Source organism: Channa argus, chromosome 2 (genome assembly GCF_033026475.1).
Source record: "Channa argus isolate prfri chromosome 2, Channa argus male v1.0, whole genome shotgun sequence".
In the NCBI taxonomy this organism is placed as follows: domain Eukaryota; kingdom Metazoa; phylum Chordata; class Actinopteri; order Anabantiformes; family Channidae; genus Channa; species Channa argus.
The window spans coordinates 22,768,748-22,788,243 of record NC_090198.1 but is presented as its reverse complement, the minus strand read 5'-3'; the positions used below and the strand labels follow the sequence as shown (position 1 = coordinate 22,788,243).

The window sequence follows — 19,496 nt, the reverse complement described above, 5'->3', positions numbered from 1 at the left end:
TGTTTTTTATTTTTTATTTTTCCACACACTTGGATGCTGCCAGCTACAACTGGTCTCACCCATTGGTCTTTGAGGACTTTGAGAAAGTGCCTTTGCTCAAGTGCACCTCAGCAGTGGTGGTAATGAACTGGTCTGTCATTTTACAACCAAGATTTATCACTCAAGAAATTAAATTGGCTATTTAGGGTACACAAGGGTAGATAAATGCCATCCAGGCTAATAAGCTATATACACATTTTACATTACTGTCCAGTGGTCTAAATCTTTAGGATTCAAGTGTTTTGCTTTATCTTAAAGGCATAGTTTACCTTTCCCATTATACTCTGATTCATTTATCTGGTCTCTAGCTTCAAATGTAACCCGTAATAAGTTCTGTTAGTACAAGCAGGAAAAGGTTTCAGTTGTTTAAACCCATAATATTCACTGTAAATCAAGTCAGGTTTTATGTTCTGCCCATGCTTGTTTAACGGCCACTGGTCCATACTGTGTTCTTAACAAACATTGTGTAATGTGTTTTTTGGAAACCGATATCCACTGTCCTGTTGTGGTGAATTATAGTTTGTTTGTTTATTTGGGAATTTCAGGTCTCTCCCTAGTCTGCTCCAGGCTTAAGCTTGGAGAGCCCAACCGCCACGATTGATCCAAGCAGCTGGAGCGGCAGCGAGAGCCCTGCCGAGGACATGGAGAGGATGAGCGACTCTGCAGACAAGCCTGTAGACAACGATGCAGAGGGGGTGTGGAGCCCTGACATTGAACAGAGCTTCCAGGAGGCCCTGGCCATCTATCCTCCTTGTGGACGCAGGAAGATCATCCTTTCCGATGAGGGAAAGATGTATGGTGAGTACACATTTTGTGTGTGTGTGTGTATGTGTGTGTGAATTTAAGTCATGTTATTTTTGTGGTTGCATGAAAACAGGGAGCATAAAGGAATAGTTTAAAGTATTGCCTTATTTTCTTGTAAAATATTAAACTCATACCACCAGTCAGTTAACTTGGCATTAAGAGAGGAAGCGGCTAACCTGAACTACATTAGACACAGCACCAGGCAGTGCCACCCTCTAAAGCTCACCTCTTAACCGGTTATGTTTTTTGCATCTACACAATAGTAGTGTAAAGATGACAAGTTGTTGTTATATGCAGGACTATTTGTTTTCCTTTTGGAAGTAATTGCACCTGACAAAAATATAGTCACCCACAACCCCAATTAAGACTACAGACGTATTTTGACTGATTTTTGTATGCCTTCAGTACCGTATGCAAAATGCCAAACTATTCCTTTAAAACGAAAAGGAAATCACAAATACAGGGCTGTGCCTAGCAATGTAATATCATTAGACTGTCAGGCTGAAATTTATCTGTGATGTGTTCTGTGATGGTGACCATACAGCCACTACTCCAGTTCACAAAAGTGCAAGTTTATAAGTAAAGCAGCATGAACTATTAGTCAGTAGCAGATGGTACTGCGGCTGCCACCAGCTGTGCCCCCGCTACTCCCTCTGCACCCCCTCACCCCCACCCCGCCCCCCCATTCCTGGCTGGGTGATGTCATGGAAATGGGGAATATTTTCTCTCTGTGGTGTTGGACCATCTAACAGTCTGTCAGTGTCAAGTCAAAGCAGAAAGCTCCTCCGAGCATTTGCTTGCAGCTGTCATGTGACCCCTCCAGCCAAATAAAATGTAAATTCTAGGAGTTGCAGTAAACCCCCCTAGCTGCCACAACAAAGATGCAGGCTTAGGCATCAGGACCCTCCCCACTGTGTTTTCCTCCAGTTTTCCTGTCCTTTTACACAGTGTGGCTGCCAGAGAAGCTGTCCCTCTGCTGCAGATTAAAGCATAAAAATTATTTTTTTTTCTAAGGTTATAAATGAGCATTGCCACGTGCAGGCCTTGTTGTTACTCAGCAGACACTCTCAGTATGATGCAAATTGTATATCTTGTATATCATATTACTCTAAAATAATGACCTCATTTTTTGACAAAAGTTAATATTTTGCCTAAGCTTTTACTCTAAATTGTTTTTTTTTTTTGTTTTTTTTTAAAAACTTAAAAATATGACTTTATTACATTATTATTTTGATTATGATTTGATTTGATTATATTGTATTCTTTTCTTCTGTTTGACATGCTATGGAGCAGGTATAAATTGAGTTTGCCTCATAGTTCATTTACAACTACTGCATCAAATGCCAAATTGCTATTGTATAAAATCGTACAATAAAACTAGAGAGCGAAACTGGTAAAAAGGATTTAAAAGGCATGGATTTACATAAGCATTTGCCATAAAAGAGAGGGTTAAAATTCACAACCTTTAAAATGTAGATGTTTGTAAATGAAATTGTTGCTTGATATAGATTCAAAGCCCCAATAACAAACCCAAGAGACGTTTTTCAATGTTTTGAGGTGTTGCGCTACCTTTTTTTTAAAATCTGCTAAAGAGACAACCTGGGTTAAATAGAAGTTGGTCCTACCAGATGTGCTCTCTATCTGCTTACATATTGTGCCAGTAGCAGAGTCTTTATTGTGTCTGTCCTAGACTTATTTACTGATCAGTCATTTTCATACATCTTTAAGTGTACAGCAGAGAAATCTAATGAATATTGTAAAAGGGGGAAAAAACTAAAATGGCTGCATTCAATTTAATAATGTCTAATTAAAAAAATAGAATTGTGGGTGTAGTTCTTAACATATCAGAGTTTGGTGTGACAATGTAACAGATTGGTATGAGCCTCATGTATTGGGTGCTTTTACTAGGGGAAGTGCTTGTTGTTCATCTCTGCAACTGTTGCTACATCCCAGTGCCAGCCCCATCATCCCATGTACTGGCATGATTTCCCTAAGTCAGGAAAAAAAACCCATTGGTCTTTCTGCGGAGCTGCAGTAACTATTTTCATCTCTTCCATTTGATGTCTGGTTGCAGCATCCTGATACAGTTGTTGGTCGGCAGGCAGAGCTCAGCACAACACTGTTCCAAAGCTAGCTCCATAAAATGTGCTTGCTCCCTAATGTCACTGACACAACCAAACAACATTACCCTTATGTACTGTTGAAAGAGGCCATGCCTGAATCCAGTTAGTTTGCTGCTTTTAACCTCTTCATCTGTATTTATCAAACTCAAATTTCTCGTTGTCCCACTCCATCCCTCTGTTTGTCTGTTCTCCACCAGCCACTCAGTTCTCTGAGCAAATCAAACTGAGAAGCATGAGCTGGTGTTACACTTCTTTTAAACCTTGCCAGGTAGCAGGCGGGGCTAATTTATGGCCTGTATTTCATCAATACAGATCAAACAAACTGGGACATCAACAGAAGGACTGCATGTGGTGCAGTGGCAGAATTATAATTGTACAGCTCATAAATACCACGTTCTGTCCTATTTTCACTAGATTGATCAGAAACTGTGTAAATCAGCCACGTTTTATTTTTAACAGATTTTTAGAACACAGTGCAAAATCACATTAGAATGATCTGAATTTTGAAGCTTGTTATGGCTATACAGTTATATGTACATCATGCCCACTCTCATCTAAATAAGTCATTTGGTTGTTTTAGCACTAAAAACGCATGTATTTACAAGGAGCAGGACAATCTAGTAGAGCAATGTTGATGCCTACATTCTGTGAAATTCAAAATGTTTAGTCATTTTCCATAAACAATAACTCCAAAGCTGGAGGGAGCAGCCAGTTTGATTACCTCAGTGTTACAAGTTACAATGAACTCATTGTTGTGAATCTTGGAGGAACGCTTGGATTGCAATTCAGTTTTTTCCCCTTTCTTTCTTTCTTTATTTACAGTCTTTAGTGAGTGACTCTTACAAAAATGATTTCTGATGATGCTTTAAACTAGCAGTACTGTAGGAAGATGGTCTTACACATTCTCTTTGATACAAATTTAGTTTACTATTAGCACATCACTGCCGTATTCTGTTTTACTGTAATTGCAGAATATAATGTATTGTGTTGTATAAGGCATTTATCATGTTGAAAACAAATATTTGCAGCTTAGTTCCTAGTTTCCATGTCTGCTGTTGGGTCAGTACAAATGTCACACCTATCCTGATAACTGAGGGATGTAGGGACATTAGATGCATTGTTGTGGAAAACTGGCAAATATGTTTAGGGAGTTTTGCTATTTACAGAGGACAACTGGAAAAACATTAAATGAAAATCCAAACTATGGCTCTATCCCCCCTCAAACAAAATGACCTATATTTCAGTCTGTGCTTGGCAATTCTTTGGAATGCTGTCTTAGATGATAAGCAACCAGTGAAACAGTCCTCTGTGCTGTTACAAGTGATTGATTTGTCTTAAGCATCCAGTGATTCGTCTTTCAAAAGGAGAAGGGTTCAACCAACTATGGTGATGTAATCCAGGCCCATAGGTTTTATAACACAAAACCCCTCATGGCATCTAAGAAGAAAGTTGACTGCAAGAAGACAGGTATTTTGTAGTTGAGAGACCCTGGGGATGGCATAGTGTTCCATACACAGAACTCATCATAAGAGGAGACCGCCCTAAGTGCCCTTAAACCCTTTGTTATCCTGGGGTAGAGTGCAGTTAATTAGCAACAGTCTCTATAGCAACTGTGTTGCAGTACAAAACAATTTCTAATTTCTGCTTCTTAGCTTATTGTGGTGTTTACCTGAAGTGTTTTGGATGTGCTGAGACCGGTGTTGGCTGGCACTGTGCCCATTCTCTGAGGCCAATTGTGACTGCAATAAAAGACACTACATCTGCATAGACTGTATCACCCAGCACTTGTCACAGCCCCAGAGTTTACTTAGAAGAATATTTTACAAAGTAAAGGGAAATGGAGGGTACTGGCCACTAGCCAAAAGCCTAAGATTCTGCACTTGCATAATTCACCTGGTTTGCAAGGCTGCATTCATTTATTCCAGAAATACAGTTGATAAATGAAACAACACGCTTCACTCAAATTGTATGTTTATTCATTGAGTTATGTATTTGTACTTTCCCTGCAAGCAAAATTTTTCTCAGTTACGGTTTATAAATAGGAAGAACTGGTTTTTATTCTATTTCTGACCAATAAATATGTAAATATATACTTGGGTCAATACCGCACCTACTGTATCCAGTATTTTTCTTGTTTTTGCTGAGCAGTTAAATGTCAAAGGTGGGGACATTTTTGTGACATTTTCATAGTGCTATCAATAAGTTTCTGATAAACAGTGGCAGTCAGCATACCACAAATTTCACAGATGTGTCCAAAAAATAATGAGAACTGTCAGAAAATTGTGTTTTAAGCATACTGCTGGATAGTATGCCTTTGTCCGCATGGGTTTTTTGATGTAAAGCTTTTCCTATTACTATTCTGCTGTTTGCTCTGCCATCTCGTCAGTGATCCAGCCCAGACCCCTCCTGTGGGAACTAAGTGGCACTTGGTTTGCAGAGATGCCAAAGATGAGTTAGATATAATGAGCAGACCTGGCTTGCTCCCGGTGGCCCAGCTCTGTCCTCCTCTGGGGCTCGTCTCACTGGGCCGAGCATGCTCTGAGACCGAGCGAGCAGACCTGATCCTCCCTGCTGGGTGGATAATGAGGAATTCTGGGATCAGCTCAGGCTCCCCGAGTCACCTGCATTCACTCAGTATGGAGTGTGAGGAACTTCATTGCAGGAGAGGCATCACACACCTCCAGAATAATCCCTCATTTGTTCCCCTGCCATTGTCAGTGTAAGGCTACAGTGTTTTCACACACACAGTAGTGAAAAAAGTCCAATTATTTTATGCCTTTGTCAAAATGAGTAACTGTTAAAAGTGTAAATAGCATTGATGCAGGTATGATGAGGGAAAGAAGAAGTCATTTTGAGTTACGATTCAAGATTTTAAGGTTGGGTTGTGGCAGACTGGTTATTTATTCAATTTGGGTCTCTATGGAGATGTTCTATACTATTTTTTTTATTTATTTATTTTCCAGCATGACACAGTGACAGAGATCAAACGTGCCTACGGTGGATGCGACTGGGTCAACAAGCATCAATTGGCATGGTTTTATGATTTGCTTCTGAACAGGATGGACCACAAGACAGAGATGTAGATTTTATCAATCCAAACGAATGGAAATTACATTTCTCACCTTGAGCCTTATTAAAAAAAAAAAAGCAAAACAACACAAAAACACGACTAAGGTTTGCCACTTGAACAACAAAACTGCCACTGCTCTACTCAACAGTTTTGTTGCTTTCAAATGCTTTCGTTATGTTGATAAGTAGCGTTTATGTTACTGACTCCCTGCCTTTTGTACTGAGTTTATGTGTGATTTGCATGGAAACTATACTTGGAGATTAACCCATGACCGCAATCTTGTATGATTGGTCTAGAAGAGAGCTTAAACTATGAAGTATGAAAAGTCATGTACTTTGTGTTCCTGTCATTGTGGTAGTATGAAACACTTTTAATTTGAACTGATCCATTATTTAGCGCTCCAAGTCTCTCTCTCTCTCTCACACACACGCACACACACTTAAAGGTGTCTCCTTTAAATGTTTCTGATAGCTGTACTGTTGTTGTTTTTGTTTCTTTTATATTATGGTGTGATGCATACATGGGTCTAAAATGTCCATTTGACACAGCACCAAAAGAAGGCTGAAGGAGCTCCTGGTCTATTTTATGCTTATAAACTGTGTATATTAATTCAGCTTGGCTCCTTAGCCACGTCATTCCACCACTATATTTAGATGACAAAACCTCTAATATGAGGATCTGAGTTACAAACAAATCATGATGTGGTAAAGGCGAGCATGGGCTATAGGACGTACACACTGGCTGTGACACTTGTCTACGCATCGCTACACAACGATAACCAAGAGAACTAAACCACCAACTCAACTCTCTCAGAGCAATGCACTTATTATTGCCATATGCCTGATGTTATCTAGGGACATTAACCTATACACAGGGCCATATTCTATCAAGACACAATGGGGAAGCCTAACTTGCTAGCAGAGGGAGCACGTGACTTTCCCACCTTACAGGTATGCCCTTCAGAAACAGCAGGAGTCTTGTGCACAACATCTTAATCTTCTACGTTCTCGGTGCCTGTCAGACACTACTGCAGACCTGTCTGCTTGGGATGTCTGTGGCTGTGTAGGGGTCGCAGTGGCTGAGCTGCTTGTTGGCGGGTCAAGTGGGACAATACTGGACCCGAGAGTGAGTGTTGGTGCTATGAGAAGGAGCTCCGGGGGAGATGAGGTGAGACTGAGCGCTTTGGCCTCACCGGGGAGCAAGAGGAACTGGCCACACAACAAGAACAACAAAGTTTGCTAACTGCCAATTTGAGTCACCCAATAGTTACCAGGGGAACACAGAGGGTAACGGGAAACTGATCAATCTGGTGATGGCAAAGAACTGGAAGTGTGCGAGTCAATAACTCACAAATGGTTTGGGACCCTAAAACTAAACCCAAGGATCTTTAAGGTGAACATCTTTCTTATAATCAAAACAGAACAAATTCATCATTTGTTGATTAACTCTAACCTGGACTATCTCTGATTATCTGATACCTGGCTTTTAAAAAATGCCCCTTCTGTAGCACTTAACTGCTGCAACACCAGCAAAGGGTGGTGGCATCATGATATGTATAAAAACTCTATTTGGTGCCATAAAATCCAATGGCTGCAGGACCACAAGTTGCTGTGGAATGCTTAGGTTTAAATATAAATTTGTCCCCTCAAATGTCTTTTTCTATTGTGTTTATCATCCCCACCCCCACCCAATTTGACATTAGTTTCTATGACTAATTTGAGAAGTTACTTAAGGAATGTAATTTGAACAAAGCGTGTTATTTGGGGGATTTCAACATAAATTGGGAGGATACATCCTGTAGATACTCTCCAAAGAATTTCAGTCCAATTGATTAAAAGAATCAACTCTTAAGCAGTACTCAGATTGATCTAATATTTACCTATTGGCCTGAGAGAATAATAAAGTCTTTTAATAGGTTAACTGGCCTTCCTGACCACAATCTTACTCTTGTGGCCAGAAAGCCTATGAAGAAGAGATTTTGTTCTAGTGTGAAGGAACAAGAGTTTCCCAAGAAATAAACAGGAGGGTTTTAAAAATGTTGTGCAATCATATAATGCTGGTAAACAATCAAAGACTTACCTTGGATCAATTCTGACATCCTAAAAATGATGAAAGAGAGTAATCTAACACTGAAAAATGCAATCAAAACTAAACCAGAAAATGACAGAAATTTGTACACAACATTAAGGAATAAAGTGGTTAAAAATATAAGAAAGGTTAAAACTGATTATTTTTTTTGTTTGTTTGTTTATAATAGAGAAGGCAAAGGGAAATTCTAAAGCAACCTAGAACCATTGAAAAACGTTATAGCCCAGAATATAAAAGGAACAATAAATCTATAAATTAAGATAAATGGATAGCGTACAAATAATCCACTTGAAGTAGGCAGATGGCTTTTAATTTTTTTTCTTTGAGCAATAGTTGATACAGACTCACTATTTTTCATCCAACAATGCAAATGTTTGTCCAGTAAATATTTTCAGATACCTTTTTATGCTTTCAGAATAAGTGTCACAGAATTTGAAGTTTCAGAGTTTCTTGAAATGTAAAATATTTACTGGATAAAAGTGGTGTGGTTAGTGCTTAGCATTGTAAATCAAAAAGTATTATTAACCAAATTAAGTGGGTTACATTTTTCATCAGGTGCCATAAAATGCATTGAATCTTATTTATCAAATAAATGTGTTCCGGAAGGATCCATTCTGGGACCATTAGTTTTTCTCTTTACATAAATGATCTGCCATTAGTATGTCCAAATAATTATATTCAGATGTATGCAGATGATACGGTAATATACACACATGACAACAACAACAGTCTATGGTCCATGTCACAGCATGGCTACATCAATGCTGCTTAAATTCAATGTAACCAAAACAATAGCCATGTTCGTCTCCAGATCAAACAGTCCCAGTATAGAACCTGATGTTAATGTCAGGAGAAAGAATACAAGTTTTTCCAGAATATAAATACCTTGGGGTGTTAATAGACTGTAAACTGACTTTTGAATAACAGATGAGAAAAGTTTGCAGTAGTGCTAAATTCAGTTCAAATTTCCATTTTATAAGGCTGCATTTATCATTTCAGGCAGCCAAAGTATACATGTACGCTATGCTTATGTCACATATCAATTACTGTTCAACCACTTGGTCACAGGTGACCATAACCACACTAAAACCATTAGAATTGCTGTAAAAGCAAACGATCAAAATACTGGTTATCAGCATTGCAAATTATTACAAAAGCGTAGTCTTTTAAATTGGGAGAACTTAATAAAATATACAAAATATCAAATTATTCACGGCCTGTCATCGCCTCCACTCAGCCAGTTTGTAAATACTAGAAATGCTTCGTATTGAGTAACAAGGTGCACTGCGAGAGGACCTTTAGGTAGATTTGCTGAAATGCTTATTAATGTACACTGTCCCTGTCAAATAAAGTAATACAAGTAAAAGTAAAGTAAAGCTGAGGACACTTATCGATGGCCTGGGATAAAGTTAATTTCATTCAATTCAGCATCAGTTGCATCAGTTAATTCCTACGTATCTTTAGTTTATCATCTGTGTGTTTCTGTGGATCTGAGAATGTCCAAAATGGATCTACATTTAGAACACCCCTGTTACTAAACTGCAGAATTGATTTTAAAGTGTATATTTTTCATGCCAGCTTGGTCTGCAGACAGATTTCAGCTCTAACTCCTGTTGTAATGACAAAGCATAACATGTTGTGACCTGTGTGAGATTCCGGTTTCTTGCCCACAGCCTCATGTTATCGCCTGAGCATACCTTGAAGGTCTGCATACCATGACCTGTGGTGATGGAGAAACCAGGACATGAGCAGCACAGATGCTGAATGGACTGTGAGAAGGAAAGACTTGATGGTTAAAGAGTTGACTTTCTGAGGCAGAGATTTTTTTTTTTTTTTTTTTTTGCTTTGCATGTTACTTATGCTACAGTGTACATTTTTGTCAAACCAAGCATTGGCAAGCTTATAGCTATGATTACAGCACCATAGCAGAATGCTATGGCTATAATTCTGGTTTACATAGAAAATAAATCACATTCAATTATTTGATTTTAACTACTTGTGTTTTCTAGATCTACATTGCGAGCTCATCTGTGAGTTTGTGATTTTACTGGTTGTGTGAAAGTGTTTGCACTGAGCTTCCCTGTCTCAACAAGGAGTGCATGGGGTGTGTCCCTGCTCTGAGGTCTGTGTGAGGCCCTGTGAGCCAGGCTTCTGGTTTCAGGTTGCATGCTCCCAATTGGCTGCTTTTGTTTGACTAAAACACAGTGAGACTCTGGGCTTCTTAAAGATGCAGTGTCAGTTTTTCTGCTCTCCAAGAAAAATCATCTGTTTTGTGCTGATTACATCATATTCTGTCGATGAAACACTTTTATTCTGATGAGATCATCTCACACTGATGGGACCATTTTGTGTAATCAACATATGAATGGCATCTGAATGCCAGTGTTATTCTCTCATCCACAGCACAGGGACTACACTCAAGTGCTAACACCGACTGTCATCTCTTTCTGTGCTGTGTGTGGAAAGGAGAAAGGTCCCTGAACACTGAACAGCATCCCTGAAAACAAAGGAAGACTGTTGCCATATCCATGAAATTACCATTCTCAAAGCGGTGTTATGCTTTAAATATGATGTGATATAGGGTCATTCGATTCAATTCAACTTTATTTATATAGCGCCAATTCACAACAAATACATCTTAAGCCACTTTAATCTGTAAAGTCAAGATTATAAAGATGTATAGAGGAAAACCCAACAATTCCCCCTTGAGCAAGCCCTAGGCAACAGTGGAGAGGGAAAAACTCCCTTTAACGGAAGAAACCTCCAGCAGAACCAGGCCCAGGATGGGCGACCATCTGCCTTGACTGGTAGCAGTGAGTAAAAAGTGGAGAGAGAGGAGAAGAGCAACAAAAAGAAACTACAAAACATCGGGCAGGTTGGTAGAACCAGTAGCTGCACACTGGAAACACACAGCTCCAATGCCGGGGACACCTGCAGAAAAGGGACAGAGAGCGGGGAAGGAGATTGACAACTACAGGAGAAAGAACACACAAAGTTAATGTCATACAGTGGTGACAAATGTGGGGTTAGAGGAGAGATGCACGAGAGAAGGGAAGGAGCTCAGTGCATTAGGGGGTGGGTCCCCCAGCAGTCTAAGCCTGTAGCAGCTTAACTAATGACTCTTAACCTGAATCTGAACTGGGAGCTGGTTCCACAGGAGAGGAGCTTGATAGCTAAAAGCTCTGCCTCCCATTCTACCTTTAGGAAATTCTGGGAACCACAAGTAGGCCTGCATTCTGAGATCGAAGTGGTCTACTAGGATGATATGGTACTATGAGGTCTTTCATATGCGATGGAGCTTGACCATTTAGAACTTTATATGTAAGAAGCAGGGTTTTAAATTCTATTGTAGATTTTATGGCAAGCCAATGGAGAGAAGCTAGTGAAGGTGATATATGATCTCCCTTCCAAATTCTAGTAGGCACTCTTGCTTCAGCTTTTTGGATTATTTGCAGGCTTTTTAGGGAGTTACTGGGGCATCCGGAAAGTAGGGAATTACAGTAGTCCTAGCTAGAGGTAACAAATGCATGGACTAGCTTTTTGGCATCACTTTGAGACAGGATGCTCCTAATTTTGGCATTCTCAATATTAATCGTGTAATTTGTAATGTGAAGTGCACATTTATGTTGGATTCAAATACTACTTTTAATCAAGACTCCTTCTGCTTGTATTCATGATTACAAAAATATTTTAGACAGAAGATCCCATCATGGCCACAAAGTTTGACTTTTCATTTATACACATTGGTTTCTGCCAACATCTCTTCCTTTGTACTCAGATGCAGAATTGATCCTGGGAGATTGAAAATATTGATTTGACTCAGTGTCTTACTTTGTTGTAGACAAGGGGGGCAGTGCACCTTCCTGACTGTTAGCGCCATATTCACACATTGGACTCGCAACACAGTCAGTTCCTCAGGAGACTCATAATTACAGCCGTCCTTTCAGATTAGTCCAGCAGCCTGTACAACTGTGGCTACACTCTCTGGTCATTTATTTCATCCCTTTCCCTCTCCTGAGAGGGACACCTCAACACAATGACCAGGCCAGACTCTACAATAATGTATGTGATGATAAACACAGTAGCTCCTAATTGATAGAATGATTCAGACAAGGCCTGGCTGTGCAAATTAGTCCCCTGTGAGTATATTGTAGAGTTGGGACTTGGGGGTTTCAGCTCTGGTCTCGTTTGAGAGGTGTAGAAAAGGGAGAGAGGAAATAGAATGGGCTGGACCTGCTGAGTGATAAAGAGGCTGTCTTTACCTCCTCAGCCCCATCTGAATACAGGCACAGTTCAACAGAGGTTGGCTGCTGTAATCCTCTGTGTCTCCAGGAAGGCTCAGGTTAGTGACCTGCTGCTTTGTGATGTCTTGTAAGATTTTGTGAGAACACCTCACCTTTAATCCCCCACTGTTCAACTGACACATTAGCTCAACCGCTCCTGACCCAGCCCCTGCAATAAAGCCTTTTATCCAGCTCAATAAGGACATTTGAAGTTAAGTATTGATTTCATTCGGTGTCCGAAGGAAAAAATGGATTTTTAAAAAGCTGTTAATTACAGTTGTGCACTGCATTATATCAAGAACTTAATTTTGTAGCTATATTTTTTTTTAAACCTACATAATGAATTGTCTATTAACTTTTTGCAAAAAGGTTTTTAGGCTTTGCAAAGATAAAATACTGTAGTTGGTGTACTGACCAAACCAAAGTGCTATTGTGTGGCTTCAGCATCCACTGCCACTTCTACTGAGGAGACCCTAATAATCACATTAGAGCAGTGAATGGAAATCATTGCAGTGTGCTTTGCTGCTAAGTTTGGTTAGATTCTTGGTTAGAGAAACGAAGTCCCTTGGTCAGTTGAACTTGTAGATATAAGATGATGCAATTACAAAAACATTGCTTCTGTCCTCTTAACCAGCATAGTAATATTGCATCTAAAACACTGACCTTCTGTGTGACAAAAAGCCTGTATTACAATGGTCATAACTTTTTTTCTTTTTTTTTTCCTTTTTAATCAAAGGTATAGATTACATTCAAACAAACCAAAAACCTTGGTGTCTTGGTGTCTTATCTTTACATCAGCTGTGCCTTCAGCTCAGAAATTCTCATGCTTTAAAATAAGTTCTGATACTCTTGATTCTAGGCTTTCTTGTATTTATTTATTTATTTTATGTCCTGGGTTCTCATGTCTAAATAAGGCCTTCATTTAGTTGTTTCCTGTAGAGATGGGAACACCCATGTACATGTGAGGCTAGAGCTGAGAGTTTGTAAGACTTTTGTGAGGATGTTTAAAGGGCTGTTGTGTTTAGAGCATGTTAAAAGATAGTGGTAATAATCAAATAATGAATCACAAACATGCACAATTCCACAAGTGCAATACCTTTTCATTAATGTCTTTGTGTATTTTGGATTTTTCTATTATCTATTATGTTGCTATCTATTATTAGTGGCAGTACACTTCTTAATTTTTATATTTACTTAATTACTGAAACACATCGTTCATACATGCAGCTTCAGTTTCGTGTGTGTGTGTATATATGGACTTGAACTTTTGGTTTTGGTTTTTTCAGTGGGATTGTGTGTGTGGAGGGATGTCTATTGTGTGTCAGACAATAGCTTTAGTGTTTGTGATCATTGTGGCGTCAAGCATGCAATGTCTGGCCTTGAAGTCTTTCTTATAGACCCACACTCCCCTTGCAAAGGCCCAACAAAAAGCACTTGTAACAAGCAGCTGATGGTGTAGAGTCAGATGTTACGATCAGCAGACACACTTTTCTGACTTCCACAAGAGATTTTACTTCTGAAGAGACCAGCTTACTCCTTACTGTTGCTCTGACAAGTAGCATTAGTACCAAACAAAGAGAAAAGACTTGTAAATATTGGTGCTACACCTTCCACAGGAAACACCTGCAGGGCCTGGCTAGCTGGCCTGACCTTGTGGATTTAGATGTAATTGTTTAAGCTTACGTAACGGACATATTGTGTTCTCAGCACAGTAGCTGTCCCATGCAGTTAATCATCACACAGTAACCTAGTTGTCAGCATAGTCTTTGGCTTCTAAGCCTGGGTTGAACATAACGTTAAACTGATCGCATGGCGTCTTCCCTCTAGAAAGTGCAGAAACAATTTTCTTTAAAGTCACAAGTCACAGGTTCTCTACTTGGCAAGCAGTAGTTTCCCATTGATATTGCTAGTAAAAAGCCTCCCTGCCCCTGCCTGTTGTTCCCAAAACCTGGGACAAATGCCTTCATATTGTTGGTTTAGCCTATTGTGATGCTAATGTCTGCCTGGGACCCTTGAGTCATCTATCACGGATGACAGGAAAGTGGAAAGTGGGGGCCATTGTGTTGAGACACACACACACACACACACACAATGGTTATTATGAACAGTTGGAAGTGATTTGATTAAGGCAGCAACTAACAATTATTTATCATTCATTAATTAATTTTTTTGGGACAAACTGATTATTTCATTTTTAAATAAATGAAATGCTTTTCCCGTGTTTTAGAGAACTCAAGGTAACCATTTCAAATTGGTTCTGTTGTCGGAGATGCCCAAAACAGCAAATATTTGGTATTTGTCCTTGTCATAGGTGTTGAGACTGAAATGAGTATTGTTCAAGATTTATGATGTGTAGCCGGGATACGATCGTTTAACCTTCTTGATTATTCGCACTTGGTCTTTGAAATACACAAGACAATAGAAAAGGCCCAACTCATATTCTTTGAGCACAAGTTTACATTATAAGGTTTCTTCTTTTGTCCAACTAATAGAGTAAATGCTAAAGATGCTGCATTTACAGTACAGGTAAGATAAGAGAAACCTGAAATTCTAATACTTGACAAGCTGAAACTATCAAATGGCTTGTACAAGAACTTAAATTACAAATTGACTACAATTAATTTCTTGTCTGTCTGTACTCAAAAGTCTTACAGTTTAAGCAGAGTTTCATTATATTGTAATAACTGCTCATTAAAAAAACGAAGAGCTAAATGAAGGGTTAATGATTGATCTACCATAATCTGCTGGGCAGTGTCACATGGGTTCTCTGTTCTGTCAGGCCCTGCACAGAGAGAGCCGAGTGGTAAAAGCCACACACGTAGGCAATCTGCCGACTGCTTCTCAGCCAGGCCCAGTGCTGTCTCATGGCAGAGTGCTGGGCCAGATGTGACTGAGGTTGTGCCTGCATTAGAAAAAAGTGCTGTTACAGGAAATGGATGCTTTTAAAAAGAGGAGGAAAAAAAAAACAGCAGCAGTAAAGAATTGTTTTCGCCACATGCGTAACCATGCATAGCCATTTGTTAAATTAGCCTCTATATTAATGGGCACAGGTGCATAAATTTAATGCACAATCAGAATAGCTGTAGATTCTTTTTGGATCAAAACACTGCAAGATGATTAATTGCAGACTGTCACTGAGGATCATTTGTTGAAATAGAACTATATATGAATGGGTTTTTACTTATTCTGTGTCTAATAGCAGAAAGATCATCATAAATGTTGGAACAAACACATTTAAGATGACTGTTAAAAAAAGTACCCTTCTTAAATGGATTGAAATGATTATACCAACCTCTTAAATCTAGAGCCCACCCACACTATTGGTGTGTAAGCCATTGTAGGATACACCAGTTTTCTCAGTGATGGAAACTTCAATAAACCATAATACAGTGTAAACCTAAAATATGTTGTGTTTCAAGTAAATAAAAGTACTCTCATTGCTATTAAAACACTGAGCAATCCTGTAGTAGCACTAATAGCTCTAATAGTTGACTAATAGAATTAGTCAATAATAAAAAGTAACGGACTAATGCTTTATCAGAGATGTGCCAGAATTTGAGAGAATAAATGTACTTTACTACACTGAATCATAGCTTTATCAGAAAAAGTATTGCATTCGCCTTTTCCAGTGTCTGGTTTTGGTTCCAGTTTGCAGGAAAGAAGAAAATAAATCAAGGATGTGAAGTTAGTTTCAGTGTTTTCAGCTTTGCATTATGCTTGTTGTGTTTTCTAGTCGCATGTGATGTCACATCTGATATGATGCGTATGCAAACACATTATCACACAACTATGTCATCAAACTCTCAAATATCAAATTCACATGGGGATGAATTATAATTATACTGTGTATCATGATGGATGATATGGCACAGGCTTATTGTGGTCTATAACCTGGTAAAACAGATATTGGATTTTTCCATGTTTGTATTTTTTTTTGTTTTTAGGCACAGGGCAAATTGTGATGATACAGCTGTTAAAGCACGAGCTGAAAACTTCCAAGGGGGTTGATTCTTTTCTATACCACCTGTAGCTGAAACAATCAATTTATACATAAACTGGAAATTAATCTGCCAAACGTATCATTGATTTAAGGCAATAAATGTCTAAGCATTGTTGTAAACCAAATATCTTTATTTGTCTTTCATTTTTTGATTGCCCTTTGCTTCAGTGCTAAGTTCTCACGTTTGAAGATTTGCTTTTGAAGTTATTTCAGTATCTTTAGGTTAAGTGTTGTTGGGTAAAACTATTTTAAACTTTGGGATTCAGGAAATCAGCTATTTTTAATTATTTAGCTATTTTTGCTGTTACCTGTCATTTTATAAACCTTGTGATTGACTGGTTAATCAAGAACATAATCACCAGTCTAACTGTGAATTGAACTGCTGCATTACTTCTATGACTTCAGATGGTTTTCCAAGGATGGAGAGGCAGAACTGAATGAGCAAGAGGAAAGAGAACTTGCCCAAAACACTTGCAGAAAGTATTTGCAATGTGTTATTATGGTTGCAAAGTTTAGCTCATAAAATGTTGATTTAGATACCGGTGGTCTTATGAGAGGTCGGAGGAAGTTATTTCTTGGTGTGATATCTCAGAGGTTGGTCTGCAGTGGACTGTGACAATACAGTCCTTTGTCATTCACAACAGAAGGAGCCTGTCTCAGGCTCCTTGGAGAGAGGATGCTGAGGGCCAAATTGGATTTCTGACTGAATGAGGAATCCGCTACTTGGGTAAGGTCTAGAGAAAGTTGAGCCACCATCTCTTTGTGGGGCTGCTGCTGGAGTGCTATTCATATGTTGCAGATCCTTCAGAGTCATTGAGATTCAGAGGAGAGCTCACTCTGGTCAGGTGGAGGGATCCCCCAGCTGCTGAACAGCACAAATCTGTTCAGGGGTCACAGCATAAATGTTTAATCCTTCTCTGGCTGTTTAGAGTGGCAGGACCATGCCCTAAAGAGTTAACTGTCTCAGCTCTCTCCAGCACTTGCTTTAAATAAAGGACTTTACATAACTGTCGGGGGCTCACACTGTTGTGGCGGCAAAGGTCTTTCAAAACAAATAATCAAGATAAACATTTTAAACAAAAGAAGGTTTTTGTTGAAAGAGCTGAATTGGCCAGAAGATGCCTCAAAACTCAAAGCTAATGTTCCCACTGCTCTGCTAAGTTCAGCTTTGCTATGATTGTGTTTATCGCTTCACTTGACTGCAGGCTACAGCTGATCTTGAATTCTGATTCCAGATGTTTCATCAACACTGAAATTGCCTGCTAAAAAAAATCCAACAAAGATACATGTTTGACAGTGGTTTCCTGAAGAACTGTTCACAGCTACTGAATGTGCTATTGGTTCTGCAGATGGCAGGTCTTTACTAACAGCGGGTTTGACCAAATGTGCACAAACCTTTATTAATGTAGGTGAAATTAGATGTGCAGGTGCAGATGGCCTTAACATGACATGGATTTTGAAATTTTAAGATAAGTATTATACCAAACTGAGAAAAACAATTTATGAAACTGCACCTGATCCATTTTTTTCTAAATCTAAAAGCAATTTGATTTAAGGTTTTTAGAAGTGTTATAAAAACTAAAACTGCACAATAAAAAAAATAGTATTGTATAAGCAGTATAGAAAAGAAAAGCTATGTCTAAAGCATTTTATTCTCTAATGTAGACAATCCCTTTTTAGGCAATTGTAGTTTTACAGTATAAACACTGCCCAAAAAAAGAGAGGCTACCCTGGACCCACTGAGCCTTTTTTTTTCTTTTTTTTTTCAGCCTGGTGAAAAGAATGAATTATTCAACAGTAAGCAAGCTTTCAGCTGGCCATTTGTGTGCTTTAATCTAGGAATCAGGAGTTTGCATGAATGCCTGTATTGTTGTGTTTCCACATTGTGTGAATTATTGAAAATAGTGCAGGCCTTGCTTCATCTGGTAAAGTTTACACTGCCGGTGCTCAGGATAGAAGGGCTGAAATTGTAAATCCCCAGATGTTTATTTGCCCTGCAAAGTCACATGTCTGGGTTCATTCACTCTGGCTATGGTTAAATGTCCAAATGAAAAGATCTTTGGGGTCAAACCTCATCAAACTCCAACTTTACGTCAGACACCAGCCCTCCCCATCTGTTTATAGGAACAACAAATTTGTAGGTGTGGCACACAGCCAGGTGCTGCAGGTATCAAAGATCTCCTGCTGTTAAAGTGTAAACAATGTATTTTTATTTACTTTGCGCTAAATAGGGTTATTTCACAAGATTAGGATTGTCTATGGACCTATCCAACAAAAGGATTATGTTTTTCTCTTTTATTTTATTTATTTTTTTGTCCTTTCTTGGACTGACACTGCAAAGCTGGGGAGGGGAATGGGCTGTTAGGGGTTCAGTGCCTTGCCCAAACACACTGACCCTGTGGACTGTGGACAACTGCCTTTACCAACTTTTGTCATATTCTTCGACTGTGTTTACATGCACTTAAGTAATCAGAGTACTCAGAGAAATCAGTTTTCTTGGGTAATCAGGGAACAGTGTTTACATGCAGTTAAGAAACCTGTTTACTGGATATCTGTGTCTACATGCAGCAGAAGAGAAACCTGATTTATCCTCCATGTCTGACTGATTTTGGAAGCCTGGTGCAAAGACTGTAACTGTAAAGTGTCAGAAAATGCTCCTTTTTGACTTTGTGTTCGTGTCGCGGCAGAGTGACAAAGCATGCAGCTAAACGGGAAACTGTCTTAAATGGAAAAAATCAGAAACTGTGTGTTCTTGTTCAGCTTTTGGTAATGCACATGCGAGGTTGGAGAAGGCCGATTAGAAACTTAGTTGCACATATACATGGCAAAGAAAACTGTGTTCTCTGAAAGACATCTATCTGGGGAAAACCAGGTATTTCTAATTTCCTATCCCCATTTTGGAAACCAGCTTTCCCCTTTTACATGATACTTAAGAAATCCGTTTTCCAGAGAAAGCCGACTGTAACCTAGTTACTTAAGTCCATGTAAACACACTCACGTGCTTCCATTGATAGGAAATGCCTTTTCTCCTAATTAGCCAAGATACCGCTTTTTAGTGCATGTGTGAAACATTGTGGCCCCATTGTCAT

The 19,496-nt window shown here is 39.0% G+C and overlaps 1 protein-coding gene across 10 annotated transcripts in view; it reads left to right on the top strand.

The window, feature by feature from the left end:
• Window positions 1-19,496, top strand: part of tead1b (TEA domain family member 1b) — a 48,358-nt gene that overhangs the window by 12,662 nt on the left and 16,200 nt on the right. For all 10 annotated transcript variants that reach the window (XM_067496484.1, XM_067496482.1, XM_067496486.1 and 7 more), the window contains one exon: window positions 585-837. In XM_067496484.1, coding sequence (XP_067352585.1) covers window positions 681-837 — 157 coding nt within the window. In that variant the 5' untranslated portion in view covers window positions 585-680. The remainder of the gene's footprint in view (window positions 1-584; window positions 838-19,496) is intronic.